Source organism: Phascolarctos cinereus, unplaced genomic scaffold, assembly GCF_003287225.1.
Source record: "Phascolarctos cinereus isolate Bilbo 61053 unplaced genomic scaffold, phaCin_HiC Scaffold_9;HRSCAF=440, whole genome shotgun sequence".
Lineage (NCBI taxonomy): Eukaryota > Metazoa > Chordata > Mammalia > Diprotodontia > Phascolarctidae > Phascolarctos > Phascolarctos cinereus.
In genome coordinates this window covers 100,496,282-100,517,636 of record NW_027556402.1, presented here as the reverse complement: position 1 = coordinate 100,517,636, position 21,355 = coordinate 100,496,282, and the positions used below count along the sequence as shown (strand labels likewise).

The following is a 21,355-nucleotide window of genomic DNA, read 5'->3' as shown; positions in this document are numbered from 1 at the left end:
AACTAGTGGATGAGTAAAGTAAGATTAAAATACAGGTATTTGACATCCAAATTCATTGCCTTTTCCACAAAACCTGATAACTTCCATAACACTAAATAGTTACCAACACAAAAATACATAAATTTAAAAAATGTTTAAAAAAATCAAATAATTTGGTGTTTTGATGAGTCTGTGATCTTATCAATATAGACATTCTCCTTTCTGTGGTAGAAATCATAACCTATCCATACCTTCTCCTCTCGAGTGACTCATGTCCTCCTATAAATCCTTTATAGGCATTTTACCCAATAAATTGCAAATTTTCCTAAAGGTCTCTTGACATTGCATAGACACCAAAAGAGCATGCAGGGTGTCCAAACATTACCTTTGACTCTCACTTACCTGCTCAACTGACCTACTTTTCAAGTAATATACACTCTGATAATATCCTTTACACTGATTTTCCTGCGCAGTTCATTGCTGATGATATGTTGCAGCCTACTCCTGTTTACCATGTGTCCTATCTTTGCCCTTTGAATGACTCTCGATTTGAATTCTTTGGAGACTCTGATATTCAGTGACTTATGGCATTCAATTAAATACTCATGACCAGAAGAATATTCTTGAAAATGACAAGCCTTTGTTTCAGGGAGAAGCTGGGGTTCATTAAAAGGGCTTTGCAATTTTCCAAAGACAATGCAGCCTGTTCTATTTCTGTTCAATTCTGGGCCCAGCTCATTGTCCAGTTTGAGTGTCTGTCCATGATGTACATATTGATTGTTGGACCAGTTCTATTAAATACTATTTCTAAAAATTAAATATTTTCCTAGATTTATGCAGCCATGCTACATATATGTGTGTTTGCATATATGTGTTGTCTACATTCAACTATAAACAAAGCAGAAAGGGAAAATTATAAGAACTTTTATAGAAAGCAATTTTTGGATACATGCATATACATTATTTTTTTAAATGTTCTTGAACATTCTTCTAAAATTATGATAATATTCATATTTTGCCACTTTTAAGATTATCTGATTTTATAATAGTTCCATTGAGTTTAAATGATTAAATTTGCTTTGAAATGCAGTTGTCTGGACCATGGAAAGTATAGTTGTAAGAGGAAGAGTGTGAGTAATTATATAGTTAGAGATCTACAAATATTACAATTTCACCATGAAAAAAACAAAGTAGAACTTCTGGGGGCAGCCCAGATGGCAGGGTAGAGAAAACACCCAGCTGAGCTCTCATAGAATTTCCCTCCAAACAACTTTAAAATGACACCTCAAATAGAATTCTGGAGTAGCAGAGACAACAGAAAGTCAGAGTGAGACATTCTTCTAGCCCAGGGCAAGTTAGGAGGTCTGAAAGAGAGATCTGTGATATGCAGGTGGAGGTTAGGCAGGAGCCTATGTGGATGAAACCAGTGGTGGGACTAGGTGATAGTGACAGAAGCAGCAGCAGCTTCAGAAGCTCTCAAGCCAGAAATAGTTAAGGAAACCTGGCAAGTGGTCAAAAAAAATGACCCCTGTGCTAGCACTGGAATCAGGACCAGGTGCTGTTTGGCAAATCAATCACCTATCTCATCTTCTGGTCATAGTTCAAGGGCAGAGAGGAGCAACTTCAGTTAAGAGGGAATGGGAACCATGTGAAGCAGTATAGCTTTTGGTCAAAATGGATCAGAGACCCTGAGAAACAGCATTGTTTCCAGTCCCAAGGGAGCAGGGATCCTGTGGAGCAGTATCAGTTGCAATCCCAAGGGAACAAGGGCCTTTCCTAGGTAAGGACCAGAACACAGATCAGGACAGCAATGACTACACTTCTCCCCAGATCATACCACCTTGGAAGCATCAAAAGCTTTAAAAACCCCCAGGATTGTCTCTGAAAACAGCAGTATGAAAAAAGCCTGAAGCTTGAGACAGTATTCCTCATCTTCCTCACCAGGCCGAGAACAGTCCAACTTTAAAATAAAGTTCAAAATCAAGAAATAGAGTTGGAAAATGAGCCAACAAGAGAAAACGAACCTGACTATAAAAAACTACTATGGTGACAGAGAAGACCAAGACTCAAACTGATAAGAAGACAATGAAGGCAAAACATCTACAAGTAAAGACTCAAAGGAAAAAAGAAAATCTGAATTGGATACCAGCCCAATAAGAATTCCTGAAAAAGCTGAAAAATTATTTTCAAAATCAAATAAGATATTTTTTGAATTTTTTTATTTTTAGTTTTCAACATTCACTTCCACAAGATTCTGAGTTCTAAATTTTCTCCTCATCTCATCCCTCCCCCTACCCCATGATGACATGCATTCTGTATACCCCTTTCCCTAATCTGCCCTCCCTTCTATCTCACCCCCCCCTTCTCTTATCCCCTTCCCCTTCTATTTTCCTGTAGGGCAGGATAGATTTCTATACCCCATTTCCTGTATTTCTAATTTCCCCGTTGTGTGTGAAAACAATTTTTTTAAACATGTGTTTTTAAAACTTTGAGTTCCAAATTTTCTCCCTTTCTCTCTCCCCAGCCACCATCATTGAAAAGTCAAGCAACTCGATACAGGTTATACATGTGTAATCATGCAAAACACTTCCATAGTAGTCATGTTGTGAAAAACTAACTATATTTCCTTTCATCCTATCCTGTCCCCCATTTATTCTATTCTCTCTTTTGACCCTGTCCCTCCTCAGAAGTGTTTGCTTCTGATCACCTCCTCCCCAAATCTGCCCTCCCCTCTATCATCTCCCTGCTTTCTTGTCCCCTCCCACCCCCATTTTCCTGTAGAGTAAGATAGATTTCCATACCCAATTGAGTGTGTGTATGTTATTCCCTCCTTAAGCCAAATCCAATGACAATAAAAATCAAATAAGATTTTTAAAAGAAAACTTAGGTGAAGAAATGAGAGCAAAGAAAGAAAATTAGGAAAAGAAAGTTGATAACTTGGTAAAAGAGGCACAAAAAATACAAGCTAATAACACCTTAAAAACAGAATTGGGTAAATGGAAGAAGAGGTACAAAACTTCAGTGATGAAAATAATACCTCAAAAAGGAGAATGGGCCAAATAAAAAAAAAGAGGCACAAATGCTCACTAAAGAAAATCATTCCTTAAAAATTAGAATTGAGCAAGTGGAAGCTAATGACTCTACAAGACACCAAGAAATAATCAAACAAAGTCAAAGGAAGGACAAAAATAGAAAAAATGTGAAATATTTCATCAGAAAAACAACTGACCCAGAATATAGCTCAAGGAAAATAATTTAAGAATTACTGGGCTATCTGAAAGCCATAATCAAAGAAAGAGTTTAAATATCATATTTCAAGAAATTACCAAGGAAAGCTGCCCCAACATCTTAGAACTGGAGGGTAAAGTAAAAATTGAAAGAATCCACTAATGATCACCTATGGGAGATCCCAAAATGAAAACTTCCAGGAATATGATAGCTAAATTTCAGAGTGCCCAGGTCAAAGAAGAAATATATTAAGGAACCAGAAAAAAAAAACCCATTCAGATACAGTGAAGTCACACTCAGGATGATAAAAAATTTAGTAGCTATCAAGTTAAAGGAGCAAAGAGAGTGGAATATGATATTCTGAAAGGTAAAAGAGCTGGGATTACAATCAAGAATAACCTACCCAGCAAAACTGAGTGTAATCCTTTAAGGGGAAATATATATTTAATGAAATAGAGGACTTCCAAGTTTTCCTGATGAAAATACAGAGTTGAATATGAAATCTGACTTTCAAATACAAGACTCAGGAGAAGAATAAAAAGATAAATATTAAAGATAAATCATAAGAAACTCAATAAAGTTAAATTATTAACCTTTCTATATGGGAAGATGATGCTTGTAACTACTAAGTACTTTATCATTATCAGGGCAATTAGAAGGTTTCTATACAGAAAGAGGGATGCCTTAGGAGAAGAGGGAAAGAAGAGGAAGAATGGGGAAAATTATCTCACATAAAGGAGGCATTTGAGGAAAAGCTTTTACGGTAGAGGGTAAATGCTGTGGAGTGGGTTGAGCAATGCTTGAAACATATCTAAATTGGTTCAAAGAGGGAAAATATGTATGTATGTGTATATATATCTATATATGAAAATATATGCATACATATAGGGATATATGTGTGCACTGGATTTGTGATGGAAATCTATCTTACCCTATAAGAAAATAGGAAGGGAAAGAAATAAAAGAAAGGGGGTTGTTAAAAGGGATGGTAGATAAAAGAAAGCAGTGGTTGGAAGTAAAACATACTTTTGAGGAGAGACAAGGTAGAAAGAGAAAAAGAGAAGGATAAAGAAAAGAAAAAATGACCATATACTAGGGTATAAAAACCTCACAACCAAATAAAGACAAGCCAAAATATTAAATGTACCTTTTTCCCATTTTATTGCAATAAAAAATGCATTCAATAAAGGGCCATGAAAGCACAGACTAAAAATTGATTGGAAACAAATAATCTAATCCTAAAGGATTAGTGGATCAATGAAAAAAAATCATAGAAAGAATACATAATTTCATTAAATATAATGATAATATTGAGACAACATTCCAAAATTTGTGGGATGCAGTAAAAGCAGAACTTAGGGGAAAATTTATATTTCTAAATGCTTATGTAAATAAGAGCGGATCAACAGATTGTGTATAGAAGTAAAAAAGCTAGCAGAAAAAAAAACAAATTAAAAATCCCCAAACACCAAAATGAAAATCCTGAAAACCAAAGATGAAATTAATAAAGTTAAAAGTTTAAAAAAGCATTGAACTAATAAATAAAACTAGAAATTGTTTTTTAAAAGAGCTCATAAAATAAATGATTGATTATTTTGATTTTTAAAAAGAAAGAAGAAAACCAAATTACCAGTATCAAAAATGAAGAGGGTGAACGCACTGTCAATGAAGAGGGAATTAAAGCAATTATTAGGAGTTATTTTGTCTAATTATACAACAGTAAAACCGACAGTTGAAGTGAAACAGATGAATATTTACAAAAATATAAACTGCCCAGATTCATAGAAGAGGAAATGGAATACTTAAATAACCCTATCTTAGAAAAAGAAATTGAATAAGCCATAAATGAACTCCTCCACCAAAAAATATCCCTAGGACCAGATGTATTTACAAGTGAATTCTACCAAACATTTAAGGAATCTCAATACTCTGTAAATTTTTTTTTTAAATAGGTAAAGAAAGAATCCCACCAAATTCCTTTTTAGACACAAATGAGGTTTTCCCCAGGTAGGGCAAAAACAGAGAAACAAAACTATTGATCAGTATTCTTAATGAATACTGATGCAAAAATTTTAAGGAAAATATTGGCAAGGAGATTACATCAATATATCACAAAATTCATACACTATGACTTCAAGGGATTTATACTAGAAATGCAAGGACAGTTCAATATTGGAAAACTCTAAGCATAATTGACCACATCAATAACAAAAAAAAAATCTTATGATTACATGTTGATAGATGCAGGAAAAGTCTTTGACAAAATACAATACCCACTCCTATTAAAAACACTAGAAAGCACAGGAATCAATAGAGCCTTTCTTAAAATAATAAGTAGTGTCTATCTAAAACCAAGAGCAAGTCTTATCTGTAATGGGGATAAACTTAAAGTCTTCTCAGTAAGATCAGAGGTGAAGCAAGGATATCCATTATCCCACTATTATTCAATATTGTAGCAGGAATGCTAGCTAAAGCAATAAGGCAAGAAAAATGAACTGAAAGAATACAAATAGGCAATGAGGAAACAAAACTATCAATCTTTGAGACAATGTTGATGGTATACTTAGAACCCTAGATAATTAACTAAAAAACTAGTTGAAACAATTAACAACCTTAGCAAAGTTGCAGGATATAAGCATTTCTATATATTGCTAATAAAACATATCAGTAAAAGAAAGAAAAAAAATTCCTTTTAATTTCAGACAATATAAAAAATACTTAGGAGTCTACCTAAAAAGACAAACCCAGGGACTATGTGAACAGAATTACAAAACATTTTTCACAAAAAATAAAGATATATCTAACAATTAGAGAAATATTAATTGCTCATGCATAGCCTGTATAATAAAAATGACAATTCTACCTAAGTTAATCTATTTGTTCAATGGCATATCAACCAAACTACTAAAAAATTATTTTTATAGGGTTAAAAAAAATAAAATTCACCTGGAAGAATAAAAGCTCAAGAATATCAAAGGAATAAATGAAAAAAAAAGTTAAGGAAAGTGTCCTAGCAGAATGAGATTTTAAAGTATATCATAAAGTGATAATATCAAAACAATCTGATAATGGCTTATAAATAGAATGGTCATTCAATGGAATAAATTAGATACACAATACATAGTATTAAGTAACTATTGTAATCTAGTGTTTGATAAACTCCAAAATCTAAGTTTTGGGGATAAAACTTCAACATTTGACAAAAATTGCTGGAAAAAGTGCAAAGTAGTTTGAAAAAAAAACTAGGGATAGACCAAAATCTTAGTCTACCAAGATAAGGCCAAAATGAATAAATTATTTAAACATAAGAAGTGATGTCATGAGCAAATTAGGGGAGTATAGGAAAATGTACCTGTCAGATCTATGGCTAAGGGAAGAATATATGATGAAACAAGAGATAGAGAGGATAACAGGGAGTAAAATGGGTAGTTTTGATTACATGAAATTAAAAATCTTTTGCACAAACAAATCTAATGCAGACAAAATTAGAAGGAAAACAGGTAACTAGGAAAAATTTTTGCAGTAAGTCTTTCTGATAAAGGCCTCATTTCTCAAATATATAGTGCTTTAAGCCAAATTTATAAAAATAAGATCCATTCCTCAGTTGATAAAAGGTCAAAGATTATGAACACGTAGTTTTTAGAAGAAAAAATCAAAGCTATCAATAGTCACATGAAAAATGCTCTATACCACTCCTGATTAGAGAAATGCAAATTAAAACAACTCTGAGGTACGACCTCACGTCTACCAGATTGGCTAACATGACAGAAAAAGAAAATTACAAATGCTGGAGGGGATATATAAAAATTAGGACACTAATACATTATTGATAGAGTTGTGAACTAATCCAACCATTCTGGAGAACAATTTAGAACTACTCCCAAAGGGCTATAAAACTGCATACCCTCTGACCCAGTAATATCACTACTGGGTATGTATCCCAAAAAGATCAAAGAAAAGGGAAAAGGACCTATTTGTACAAAAATGTTTACAGCAGTTCCTTTTGTGGTGGCAAAGATTTAAAGATCAAGAGAATGCCCATAAATTGGGAAATGACTACACAAGTTGTGGTATGATTGTAATGGAATTCTATTGTGCTATAAGAAATGATGAGCAGGATGGTCTCAGAAAACCTAGGAAGACTTATATGAACTCATGCAAAGTGAAGTGGGCAGAACCAGGAGAACATTGCACACAGTAAAAACAGTGTTGTCCACCATGAAAGATTTAACTACTTTAAGACAAATCCAAAGGATCCATGATGAAAAATGCTATCCGCATCCAGCGACAGAACTGATGAACTATGAATGCAGATTGAAGTATGTTTTTAAAAAAAACTTTCTTTTTTATGTTAACTTATTTTTGTCTGCATTTTCTTTTGCAACATGGCCAATATTGAAATAGGTTTCGTATGACTTGACATATATAATCAATATCAGTGTGTATGCCTTCTTGAGTCGGGCAGTGATGAAAGGGAGAAAGATTTTGGTACTCAAAATCTTAGAAAATAATTGTTAAATATTTTTACATGTAGTGTCAAATACTACTTTAGTAGAGGGGAGTGTCAGAGTTGTCTCTTTCTGAAAGAATATAAATAAAAAAGAGGCACATAAATTATTGGAAAGAAATGTACACTTAGGTTATTATCTGTTTCCAAGTTTCAAGTGGGAAATTTAGTCATTTTTGGTAAATGAAAAGAAGGATCGTTCATCTGTTGTCTTCTCTCACTTAACCCTTGAAATCTCCCCAGAGGGTCAGAGATGCTATAGACTTGTAACATATCTGAACCCTCCAACTAAGTAAGGCATAAGGCAGAAAGGGATTGGAAAAAAAAAAGATGAGAGAAAATTGGGGTAATGGAGAAGAGCAAGAAAAATTAGGAGTAAGACAGAAGAGGAGTTTGAGCAATCTTATCTCTTTTCTTCCCTTCTCATTCTCCCACACTCCAGCCAATGGCAAGCAATTGATTACATCATTAATTCATCTATTAATAGAAAGATAGTGGCCCTCCAAGTGAGGAAGATCTAGGTTCAAGTCTCACCTCTGACACATACTGGCTATGTGCATGATAACAAGCAAGTCAATTAACCTTTTAGCACCCAAAACAGCTCTAAGTTTCAGAGCATTGATAAGAGTTTTTTTTTTTATGGGAGTTCCCCACACCAATGAAATCACAAGTCTAGATACTGATGATGATGATGATGATAATGATGGCAATGTAAATTTCTATATCACCTTTAGTTGCATATTCCTAGCAATAGTATTGTGAAGTGGCACTCATTTCATAAATGACAAAACTGTAGCTCATAGGAAATGAAATTACTTGCCCAAGATGACTCAACTATTAAATGGCACTATCCATAAGTGAATGTATCCCATCAAATTGCAAATCTCCTATTCTTTCCACCACAGATTTAGTTCTTTGTATGGACTGGCCAAAATAAAGCATTAGCTCTTTAAAGAAATCTTTTTGTAAAGTAAAACCACTATTATAAAAGAGAAAATAAAGCAGCAGAGGAAAAGACACTCAGAAAACTTTCACTTTCAAAAAAATCTATGTGTTAATGAGGAAAAAAGAAGAAAGGAACAAAATGCAAGTGATCATCAAATACTTTAAATGTTGATGTTGAATATTAAACTTACCTAAACAATTTATAATCTCTGTACTAACTATACTATATTATTTGTTAAGAGACTTAGAGAATGTAACTCCTCCATTTTTACCTTTTAATATAAATCATTGGACAGATTAGTGCTTAAGACATGCTGAAAACATGCTAAGGAAGAATCTAAGGAGAAAAAAAAGGTGATAAGACATGAAGAGGCATAGGATGAAAAAATTAGCAATAGATATTGCAGTCAAGGCAATTGGGTAACATGTACTGGCGTTAATAAAGTTGAAGACAATAAGCTGACAACCAAAGACGATAAGGATGGAACACCCTAGTGAAAATAATGAATCCCATAAGTGGTTGCATTATTCATTTCTTACTATATATTTCCACTGGTCTGGAACGATATCATATTTTACATAATTATACATTTTAATAGTACATATTCAAATACATGTAACCACTTCACAGGATGGATTATTTGTACTCATATGTACCTACGTACAGTCACAAATATTGCAGACAGACAAGACGGTGGGGTAGCATGCATTACTATTAATAGAGCTGAAGGTTGTTCAAGGAGAATGGAATGGAGTAAACTGCATCAAGAGTAAGTACTGTTGTTTAAGCAGTCCCTGTAGCATTGCTAGACCACCAAGGAAAATTTTTTCATGTGGTAAGGGCATTTATGGAAAAGTAAGTCAAAGAGAAAGCCCCTTGCCATATTTTGTTTTGAGGGTCAATTTAAATGTGCAGAACTGATAGGAGGAATTAAAGAGATATTTGGCAATATAGGATAAAAAGCTTGGGGCTGTGTGATCATGTGTGCATTTGCATGCATTAGTATATAGGGAGAAAGAGAGAGAGAGAGAGAGAGAGAGAGAGAGAGAGAGAGAGAGAGAGAGAGAGAGAGAGAGAGAGGAATTTTAGAATCTTTATATTATGAGGAAAATTTTTTAGAAACGTGTATTTCTTCAAAGGAAGCTTTCTCTTAAAATTCCAGGTAATAAATAGTACATTAATCAATTGAAGAAAAACAGCTAGATGAAAGAAAAAAATGAGACAAAAAAATCTGAACTTGAGGTATTGTCTCCATCCTGCAAGTTTTCACAATAAGAATAGCTTAGTCTCAAATGATTTCCATTCCCTAGGATAACCAAGTAATTTTGGAGGCATTTCTGGACTTAGTAGGGCTCTGGCTTAGTTTAGGACTGCCTTGAGTCTATAGAACCCACCACCTCCTCTCCACCACTTTCCATATACTTTGTTTTGGAAATATCCAGGTCCCATTGCCAACGGGTATACAACCCAAAGAATTTCCCCAATACTAGAAAACTATCAAGAATTCAGTGAATTTACAAGTAATTCCATTTTTAATGCAACTGTCAGGTTAAATTATAGTCATCATAAATGTTGGTTTATCTTATGAAAGTATAATTTAAGAAAAACCACGGTTTCTTTAACATAAATTCCCAATTCAGAATCATATTTCTCACATCGTTAATCAGGATCTTGCATGGCCTTTTTTCCTCTCTAGTTGATTTAAGTGAAGTAAAAATAAACTTTCTTCTTCAAGTATTCACAAAAGGAAAGCCAATATAAAATCATAAAGAAGAAAAATTAAGAAACATAAAATTTTAAAACTCTAAGAGGACTTAGGTATCCTAACACAATGTCAGCAGCCTTTTAAAACTGGAGAACTATTTTTGTACATTATTTTAAAATAACATCATACTCATTTTCTTCCACTAAAGTATGTTTCTGATGCCCCATGGTTATATGAAACTGAATCTGGGTTCTTGAAGATTGTTCCAACACAACATAAGCTTTATTGAGTCCTCCATAAAGCTAGAAATGTTTTGAGTACAAGTCAGGAGATGGTATATCTGTTGTCTGAGGAAAAGCCTTGCTAAATGTGAAGGATTAATTATTAGAATGACTATGGGGGGACACATTACTTGGTCATAGCAACTCTCATGGACCAACCATAGAGTTATAGAGGGGCTGCAATCTACTTTGGCTGAGGGTGTACCTCCATTAATAAAATTTCAGGTGCTTGAAGTAATGGAATGGAATATTCCTTAAGATATACATATGTATGTGATATAATATAACATAGCATGATATATAATACACCATAATATAATATATACTATATAATGTATGATGATAAAATATAGTGGTATAATATATTTTTGAAGATTCATAATATATTTATCATCTATATTTTTTTCAATTGATGCCAAAAATTTTTTACTAAAATCATTTACGTTGGCTCATGCATTTTTGTTATACTTTAATGTCACATGAGGTTGTAGGTGCATTTTATATGTTTATACATTACAATGAAAATAACAATTTATTTTCTCCACAAAACTCTTGTTATAATAACATACATGTGTGGCCTAAGATCTGGGGAAGAGAGACTTGAGAAGCTCATATAACCATTTATCATTAGCACATTCTTATAATGAATTTTTAAGCTTAGTTTTCTGTCACCTTGGAACACAGGAAAAACATTGTTATGAGGTATTCAACAGGTGAAAACAAGGGTAGAAGAATTAGAGAAACATGGAAACAGCAAGCCTTGAGGAAAGGAGGGGTTGCTGTATAGGGTAATGACAAGGAAGAGTAGGTATCCACACTAGAGACTAAGTGATAAATGGTAAAGGAGGGGGAAGGAAAAAGGGAACACAAGAGCTATAGATGTAAGCTTCTTTGAACTTTAAGACTGGCTATTAATCATCTTTAATTGGTGTGCTCTGGCCCCCAACACACAGATATGAACTCATTCATCTGTTCTGACAAAGCAACAATCAGCTTTTTAATTTCATATTTGGTCATATTTGATTTCAAATATTGTGGGTGAGGAAACTGAAGCCCGAAAAACGCTAAGTCATTTGCCCATGATGAGAAACTAAGAACTAGACCATAATATTTATGAATGCTTTTTCCAATATCCAGTGCTACCTCCTTAAATGATATGCCAAATATTTTTACCCTATTTGCGATGTTCTTTACATTAACAAAGAAATAAAGTAATAGAAAATAGTTAAAACTGATGAGCAGTTACCTTCATTTGGTTATTTATTAATAGCAGTACTATTCCCTTTTTGCTTAGATGTGAGATGCTTCACATTATAAACAGTGAACACTAACGTGGCATATTGGGTATCGTTTACATCATTTTAGGAGTGGAAGGGACTTCAGTGGCCAACTAGTTTAAGCTATTCCCAAGAGGAATTCCCAATAAGTGGCTATCCAGCCTCTGCTTGCTAATCTCCAAGAAGGGGAAACACACCCACCTGCCTGGGCAATCCATTCCACTTTTGTACAGCTCTAATTATTTTTAAAAGACTTTTTCCCCTGAAATTAAGGCTAAATGCCCTTTTGCATTTTTTTTTACCTAGCATGCCTGATTCTGCTGCTGGAAATATAATAGCTATAGCTTAAGATAATTGGCATATAGGAAAATTAAATTAAACTGAATACATTAAATCCCTTTTCTATAAGAGAGCCCTTCAGATACCTGAAAAAGATCTCATGTTCTCCATTAATCTTCTTTTCTCCAGGCTAACCATCCCCAATTCCTTTAAATAATCTCATGTAACAGAGACTCAAAGCTTTTCACTATTCTTAGTTGTCCTTCTTTGGATGATCTCCAGGTCATGAATGGATATGTGCGGTCTAAAAAGGTGGTGGGGCAGTTACATAATAAGAGAACAAGTTAAGTGATGGGTTTCTGTTATGTGGCATTGGTACCTGAAAAAGTTATGGAGACATGGAAGAAGATCCAGAGCACATTGAGTAGATCTTTGGAGGATTGATGGAAGAACATGGAGTAGAATTGCAGAGAATGAGAAAATATTGCCTCATTGGAGAAAATATCCACAAAGACAAGATGATAGATCTATAACAGTGCCATCCCTCAGTATTCAGAATGTTTGCCCTTCCAGTCTTATCCTCTAAGTTTATAATTCTGAGCTATCTTGTTATTATACCCTTTTGAAATTATCTACCAATTTCAAATATGGATTTGTAGAAAGTGTTAGGCACATAAGCAGTATAAGACTTTCTTACTTTATCTAAACATGGATTTTATTTTGTGAATAGCAAAGGGGCTTAAGTGTCAGCTTAGTATAAGTAACTAAGCTTTCTGGATATTATTTTAGTAATGGCATTTGTTTGGCCCAATATTGTATTAATGGATAGAATTAAACAAGATGAAATAAAAAATGAGTATCTGCTCTGTGCTGTATGATAATTCTATTTTTATAGTGCAAAAAGTGCTATCTATTGACATAGGTATAATTTCCTTAATAAGCAGTTTTTTCACAAATTAGCCTTCATTTTTTTTTCCTATGTGCCAATTATCTTAAGCTATAGCAAAAGCATTTTAATGTGAGAAGCTGGGGGGAGGCCATAGAACTTTGGAGAATATTATACAAACACACACACACAGTCTCACACACACTTATACATATCATATATATACATATATATATATGCATATATATATGTATATATATGTATGCATATATATGTATGTATGTATGTATGTATGTATGTATGTACAGAGACAGAGGAAGGGAGACAGCAACAGAGAGAGAGAGGCAGAGAGACAGACACAAAGAGAGACAGAGAGAAAGAAAGAGAGAGTCAGAGTAGCTCCTCCAGTGGGGCAGATTGTGACCCTTCATGCCTGTCTGGCCTATATGACTCTCCTCAACATTTTCCCATGATTTTACCACATGGGGTCTACCCAATATATGTGAAAGATGGCCTCCTATTCTCTTTGTATTACATGAATAATGATGGAATATGTGATCAATTCATGCTTCTGAAGGAGGAGGGAGGACCTGTGGATGGAGCCATCTATAGTGATTTATAAATATCCATGAGCACATTTTCTGAAAATTAAGGAATTCTATCAACCTCTGTGTTTAGTTTTATTGACTTATTGGATAATTACATTTAAAGGTGCATGAACTCTGCATCTGCTAGGGTTGATACCTTTGTATCATGATCTAAGTACCTTTTTCTACTGCTGTATTAAACCAAATAGCCCCAACAGTCAAAAGCCATTTGGAAGTTAGGCTATTTTTAGGGAGAGTAGTATTGCTACTAGTGTTTTTCTTCATTTCCTCTGTATTACACAAAGACAAGGACCTAGCAATTGGCACTGAGACAGATTGCTTGTGTACTCCTCCTGAATGGATAGATATGCTGACTAGAGAGCAGTTTACATGCTTTTAGTAAATACTCAGTAGTTAGATCAACTCAGTTTGGATCTTTGTATTTGTTACCCAAAACTCTGCATCTAACTAGGATAATAATCACATTACTTGATAGTGAATAGTAAAAGAATAAATCAGTTATGTTTTATTTAAAGAGTTTTGCATGAGGGCTATTTAGTGTTTGCTTCTTCAATTAGCTTTATACTGCAACGCTCCTTGGATAGCTTAAAATGTCCTGTCATTTGTTAATTTCTCTGTGGCTACTTTATGATAAAAATAATTGCTATGAAGGTCTGATGGAAGTGTTGATTGATTTTGACAACAATGTTAAAATTGATTCCTAGTTTGCATTAAGAAGTTTTTAGATAAGAAACCTACAGGGGTAGTTTCCTGAAAAAAAGGAAGTAGTAGGAGAGGCTATTTATTAATCAACTTTTGATCCTTGAATGTCCCCTTGAAACTTTTCCTAATATTTATTTTGTTATTTACCTCCTAACATGTTATGTTTCATATTTAAAATTTCACTTAGTTGCTTTCACTGTCTCATAATTTCCATAATTTGATATAATCAAACTCTGAATCCCCCACTTACATTAAATATAACTTTTATTTTTGATGTTGAATTTTTAATTAGTCTAGTATAAAGAGTTTAATTAGTGCACAATCCAGACCAACAGTAAGCACAAAACAAATATACTGGTTTGGGGGATCCAAGAATATTATGCATCTCCTTTGTGGTATCAACTCATTTGCTGAGCTAACTTTTTCAGGAAATAGGCAAATCTTACCACATGCTATATTGTTTCCTTTTGGAGCCATGTCTGTTATTCACATACACCTAGTACTGTGTAATTCATGTTCAAGTCTTTGTATTCAAAATACCTTATTTTTTCAGCTTGTAAAGAGTAACTCAGGTTTGAAGCCAGTAAATAGATCAAGATATGGCATAATGAACTAAATGTAGATACATGCTTATTGAATGTAAATGAATGACAATTAGACCTGTCCACCTTGAGAAAGATCATAATTGAAGGGAACATTGGAGATTAGGAGAGCAGATAATGTAGTGAGCATAAAAGGGTTCTTAGACATGGCTCTCTAAGAGTGAGAGCTTTCTCTCTGCAGGATGAAATGAGAGAAGTCATTTTTACACGCTACTCTTTTTCTGCCTGTAAATGCTTTGGGGTCATTCCAGTAGCCTACTTGGATGATTCTTTTTCTTTGTTCCAAGTATTTCCTTATCTGTGAAATGGGCAAAATAATGCTTGTACATGCTTAATGGGTTATTGTGAGGAAAAGTCTTTATAAACTTTACAGCACCATAGAAATATGTATAATAATGCAGAGTTACAAATTATGTGACTGTCATTCTTTCCTTTCCTAAATATGCAGTCTTCCTCACTTCTATTATTTTACTGTCTGTCTCATTGTATCTTATATCATATGCTAAGGCTCTGGAAGGACATGCAATATCCACAATTTTAGGTTAAACTTATATTTCGAGAAAAAAATCAGCTCATTGGTGTTCAGTTATGGGAGCTAGAATATTAAGGAGATCTATTTTGAGAGAATTTTAAGACCATTTCAGTTGGAAGATTGGTAATGGAATTAACACATATTTGAACTGTCATATTATGTGTAAAGTTAGGTATGACAGGAAGGGGTTTTCAACTGAGATGAATAAATTTTTATTTCAATGCATATATCATTCTTCAACAAGATCATAGAGCATTACATGCAAGGTATTTCTTTAATTTGGTCACATAGCAATATCTAAGCATCACAAATAATGCTTGTTGCACTGACTGTGATAAATAGCAATTTGGCTTTTTTCCCAAAGAGTGATGACAGAAGTCATTGCTGTGCACCAAAGAGTAATTCCATTTTGCTTCATTATCTTCTCCTACAAGGGAATATACATCTTTATCCTCATCTCACTTTCTTTTTTTCCAAGAAAGTAGCCTATATAGTGGAAAGCATGATAGATTAGGAGCCAAGATACATGGATTTTAGTTCTAACATAACTCTTGACTAGCCTATGTGATCTAGAACAAGTCATTTTGATTTTTAAGCCTCATTTGTAAAAATATGAATAATAGCAATATCTATACTGCCTCTTTCACTGTATTGTTATGATGAGGAACAAATGCATAAGTAAAATGGAAGACAGTGTAACACTTTATAGTAAAAATTTCAATTCAGATAAAAAACAGCAGGAGCCCAAAGTGGGAAACATGATAGCAGGCTCAGTAGAGCAGTTAATGGATGTGCTATTGTTTTAGAACCATACTACAAACCACCTACACAGAAGGATGAAGTAGATGAGAGTTTTGAGTTTTAGAGAGGTATCACGAATGTGATGTGGAGATATGATATAGTATTGGTAGGGGACTTCATTTATGTGCTGGAACATTCTCAGTCTCTGTGTCTCTATGTCTTTTTCTTGGTAAACATCTTTAAAAGACCTTTTAAAAAGACTAAGACCAAAGAAATTTCATAAAAATGGTGGGAAATAATGTGTGACTAAAATTTTACTATTAGAAATATCTTATTCTGTTTTAATAATTATGAGAAATAAAACATGCAACTATCAGAACATTTTTCTCTGCTGGAATATTATTAGATTATGCAAACAACAAAATAACCCCCAAAATTAAATTTAAAAACTCATAAAAATTCTTTGGTTCTTCATCAAATCAAGCCCTTTCGTTTCATAAAATGTACATTGAAATTGTGCAACTGAAAGTGTCATTTTTTCTCTTTATGACAAGCTTCTCTCATACTTGCCCTCCCTCCTATAAAGATATAAGGAAATATTTGTCTCTGTTCCTACTTTCTCTTGCAAATAGACATCGAAGCCACTGGATTCATCAATCTGTTGGTCTCTCCAAGTTTCCAGTTAATGAGTTAGAAGACCACAGCACAGCTGAGGAGGAGGGTGCTCTGTAGCCTCAAAACTTGCCCAGACGATGTTCTGCACCAAGCTGAAAGACCTTAAGATTACTGGAGAGTGCCCTTTCTCTTTACTGACTCAACGCCATGTCTCAGAAGAACATGAAGAGGAATGTGCAGAGCGACCTGATAGTTCTAAGGCAGCTCTGCCCGTGTGCCAGGAAGTTACTGAAAAACATGTAGGTACAAATCTTCCTCAAAGAAAGACCAGCCGAAACCGAGTGTATCTGCACACTTTAGCTGAGAGCATTTGCAAACTGATCTTTCCTGAGGTAAATAGTGACACTTTGACAATATTTATCCCTTTAATTTCTGCCTGTTGAAGTTTCCTGGGGAGATTGGGAATTCATTTAAAACCAATCCATAACCATCATTTCAAAAAATGAAACTACTAATTCTTTTTTCTCTTTCAGCTAAAATATTTCTTTTTTTTTTTTAAGCTTCCTTCTTCCAGCAGCTCCAAGGAGCAGAACATGGGCCCTGCAGGGCTGAGGAGTTTCAAAAACGGCTTCTCTACCCTCTCTGATTTGGTTTGATTGGAGACTGTCTGAGCTAGAGTCAGTTACCCTAGTAGTCACTAATCCATAACAGCTGCTGGCTCTTGTCACTTCCTTGATTATATATAGGAGATGCTCTGCATAGTGACATATTGAGGTCTTAGTAACTGTCACATTTCCACTTTTGTGGAATGCCTGGAGATACAAAATTCTGCTGAGATCCTTAAGTATCTCAATAGCCAAGTGGAAATGCAGAGAGTATTTCTGCTTCCTCCAGGGTATGTAGTGCATGGGGGATGGGATGGGGATGGCCCCAAAGATTATAGCATTATACATCTATAACTCGAAAGGACTTGTAGGTTTCATAGACCATTTAGGCCAACTTTCTCATGTTAAAGATTAAGAAACTGAAGCCTAGACAGGTTAAATAAAGTGCCTAAATTCATACAAATAATGTCAGAAGTGTGGTTTGAAATCGGACCTGTTGACTCTAGAGCCAATGCTTTTACAACACTCATTATTTTCTCTTTATGGAAATTTACATGGCATTTCCCTTCACAGGTTTATACAAGTTGCTGACGAAGCCCAATCTCTAACCAATGGGACAAGAAATCAAGTTCATACATTCACATTGATTGATAATCATTCTTTTATTCACCCACTTTTTGTGACCAGATTCAAAACTCAAATGGATCTGTGATCTCATCAATCTGAATGTCCCTCCAATGATGCCTCTCTCATCTCACCTCTATCTGCTCATCTTGTAATAATGATGATGATAATGATGTGTTAAATTCTTTACAAATATTATCTCATTTGATCCTCACAACAACCCTGGGAAGTAGGTGCTGTTATTATCCCCATTTTGCAGTTGGAGAGACTGAGGCAAACAGAGGTTATGTGACTTGCCCAGAGTCACAAAGCTAGTGTCTGAGGCTGGATTAGAAATCAAGTCTTACTGACTCCAGGCCCACTACTCTATCCACAATGCAACCTAGTTGCCTTGTCCTATATGGCTCTTCTCCCTGTTCTCCTATAAGTTCACCCCAGGAGATCTACCAAACTTGTGGGGAACTTTGTCACTTTCTTTTGACATTGTGAGGGGACCAGAGGATCATACGGGCTGCCTATTGGTTATTCCTCAGTCTTTCAGTGTGGCCTGCCCACTTTATTTGTCAATCACACATTTCTTTGACGATGATGTCCTTTACTTTGATTCTCCTTCATGCTACTTTCTGATTCTTCTTCATAGCTCCCTTTTGTTATGGATTGTATCCTGTTTGTGTCCATGATACATTAGTATAGTACTTCAAGGGAAAAAAATAGCACTGGCAGGTATGTCAGAGATCATCCAATCCAAATTCTTTGTTTGACATCAAAGGAAACTGAATTTCAGAAGAGTCCGAAATCACACATCTTGTTCCTACAAGGATGTGACCAGCCTAAGCACTGTGGTAAATATACAAAAAAGAAAATATTTAATGTAGCCCTGCCTCTAAAGCTCTTACTTACAGAAATAAGTGCATGAAATATTTACATAATAACATAATACCTAGCATTTATAGAGTACATAAAGTTTGGAGAGTACCTCATGTATATTACCTCTTTTGAGCATCACCATGACTGTTAAGTAGATACTATGTTTATCCTAATTTTACAGTTCAAGAAACTGAAGATGAAAGAGGTTAAGGAAATTGACAAGGGGCACACAGCCAGTAAGTTCCTGAGGCAGGGTTTGAATTCAAGTTTTCCTGATTTCAAATCTAGTTCCCTAACCACTATACCACTAATATACTTTATGACTTGGTGCCAAAATGAGTGATCAGACAACAAATATTATGGGAACTCAAGGAGGTCCATAAAAGGCATGTGGAATGATGATAATGATGATGATGATGATGATGGTGGTAGTGGTGGTGGTGGTGGTGGTGGTGGCAGTGGCTGTGGTGATGGTGGTGGCACAACTGGAATTTATGTAGCACTTAAAAATTCATAAATTGCTTTGCCTTCATTATCTCATTTGAACCTCACAACAACCCCAAGAAGTAGGTAGTAAAAGTATTAGCATATTTATAGGTGAGGAGAGTATGGCTTTCTAACTTGCCTAAGGTAACACAACTGATAAGTATCAGAGGCTTGACTTGAATCTAATTCTTCCTGACTTGCAAGTCTGTGCTCAGCTACATGTTGCCTCTCATAAGAAAGTGCCTGGAGCTGGGAGGGGAAAGATTCAAATATCAACAACTCACATTCGGCTCATGCTTTAAGCTTTGTAGTGTGTTTTCCTCAAACCGACTTGTAAGTGTGTTAGATAATTTAAGTATCATTATCTCCATTTTAGATGTGAAGAGAACTAAGGTACAGAGAATTTAAATGACTCACTCACAGTCATACAGTTGATAAAACCCTGTATCTAGGATTAGAAAATGGTTCACTATGAATTCCAAGTTCATTGCTTTTTGTGCCACACCATGCTGGAGAGATACGGCTCCTCTAATTCTCCCAGGGAGAGAATGAGAGAAGGCACAGGGAGATTGTATGAATATGAAGAACTCTTCATTATACAAGCTAAGGACAGAGACAGTGTTAGTATTCAGATGTTGCTTAGTCCTTATCCTTTAGTGCTTACTCATCAATGATTTCATTGGTCTCTAAATCATAATCCGTCTAGCCCTTAGTAGACAGTCTTCTTGAGTTTTGTGCCTGGCTAGCCACTTCAAATTTCCTTGGTAGATTAATCCTTAAACAACAAACATACCATGCGGTTGGACCCTTACTCAATGCCTTTTCCCTTGGATAGGATCAAAGGGAGCTTATACTCTGCCAGCATGTCATTGGAGGTCCCAGGGTCATCTCCATGCCATGAGGAGATATGGGAGTAGGACTTTGGTAAAAATATTTCTTATCAAGTATGACCAAAAAAATACATTGTAGCAGATTGTTTTTATTCTGTTTTGTTTTCTAGATAGTCAGAATTTGTTCCATAGTGGGAGTTTATGTGTCTCAAAGTTTCTTGCTGGCACTTGTATTTTCTTAGAACAAATTGACAGTTTCTTTTTCTTCAGATTCCCCTCTTCTTTAAAGGGGAAGTCATTATTGCCTCATCTATGACAGAAAAGACTGTCCTATTCTGTCCTTCTTAGTTCTAAGGTAGGACTTTATAGGATTTTGCGTCCTGCCTCAGCTGTGTAATCCTTCCTGGACAAGTCACTTAACCCCTTGGAGCCTATGTCCTCATCTGTAAAAATGGAGGTAGTAATAACTATTGCACTCACCTCATAGGGTTGCTGTGAAGACTAAACAATATAAGGTATGTAAAGTGCTTTATATAAATGTTGCTATTATTATTATTACTAATCTATTCAATCAGTTGGAACTTTAAGGGGCAACATAGGAAAATGAAATCTTCCAAGGCATAAATAACCAGAAAGCAATCTTCTCTTTTCTCAGTGCAAGTGGAAAAGAAATATTAGCTATGAGGAATCTGTGTAACAATTTGGTTGGAAATCATCTACACTTACCTTAATCCCTCCATTTGCTATTAGTTTAATCAGCCATTGAATTCTTAAGCCCTTACTAGATGGATAGCATTTTCCTAGGCATTATCAGGAATATAAAGGAATTATCTGGTTATTTCCATAAGGAACTCACAGTCCAGATGGGGGGAGAAAAGCCCAACATATGTGAAACGTTTATATAGCAGTACATAATTATGAAGAGCTAAATGTTGCCAACCATAAATTCAATAGTATCTCATAGATTCTAAGAATTGAAGGAGACTTCAAGAACCATGTTTTTCAACTATATTTAACTAGGTATATTTTTACAAATACCTCTGCTTGAAGAATTC

At 34.7% G+C, this 21,355-nt stretch overlaps 1 protein-coding gene across 1 annotated transcript in view; it reads left to right on the top strand.

Annotated features, from left to right (window-relative positions):
* Positions 1–21,355, top strand: part of GUCY1A1 (guanylate cyclase 1 soluble subunit alpha 1) — a 75,868-nt gene that overhangs the window by 14,122 nt on the left and 40,391 nt on the right. Inside the window, 1 exon segment of the mRNA XM_020994010.2 lies at positions 16,906–17,280. Coding sequence (XP_020849669.1) covers positions 17,026–17,280 — 255 coding nt within the window. The 5' untranslated portion in view covers positions 16,906–17,025.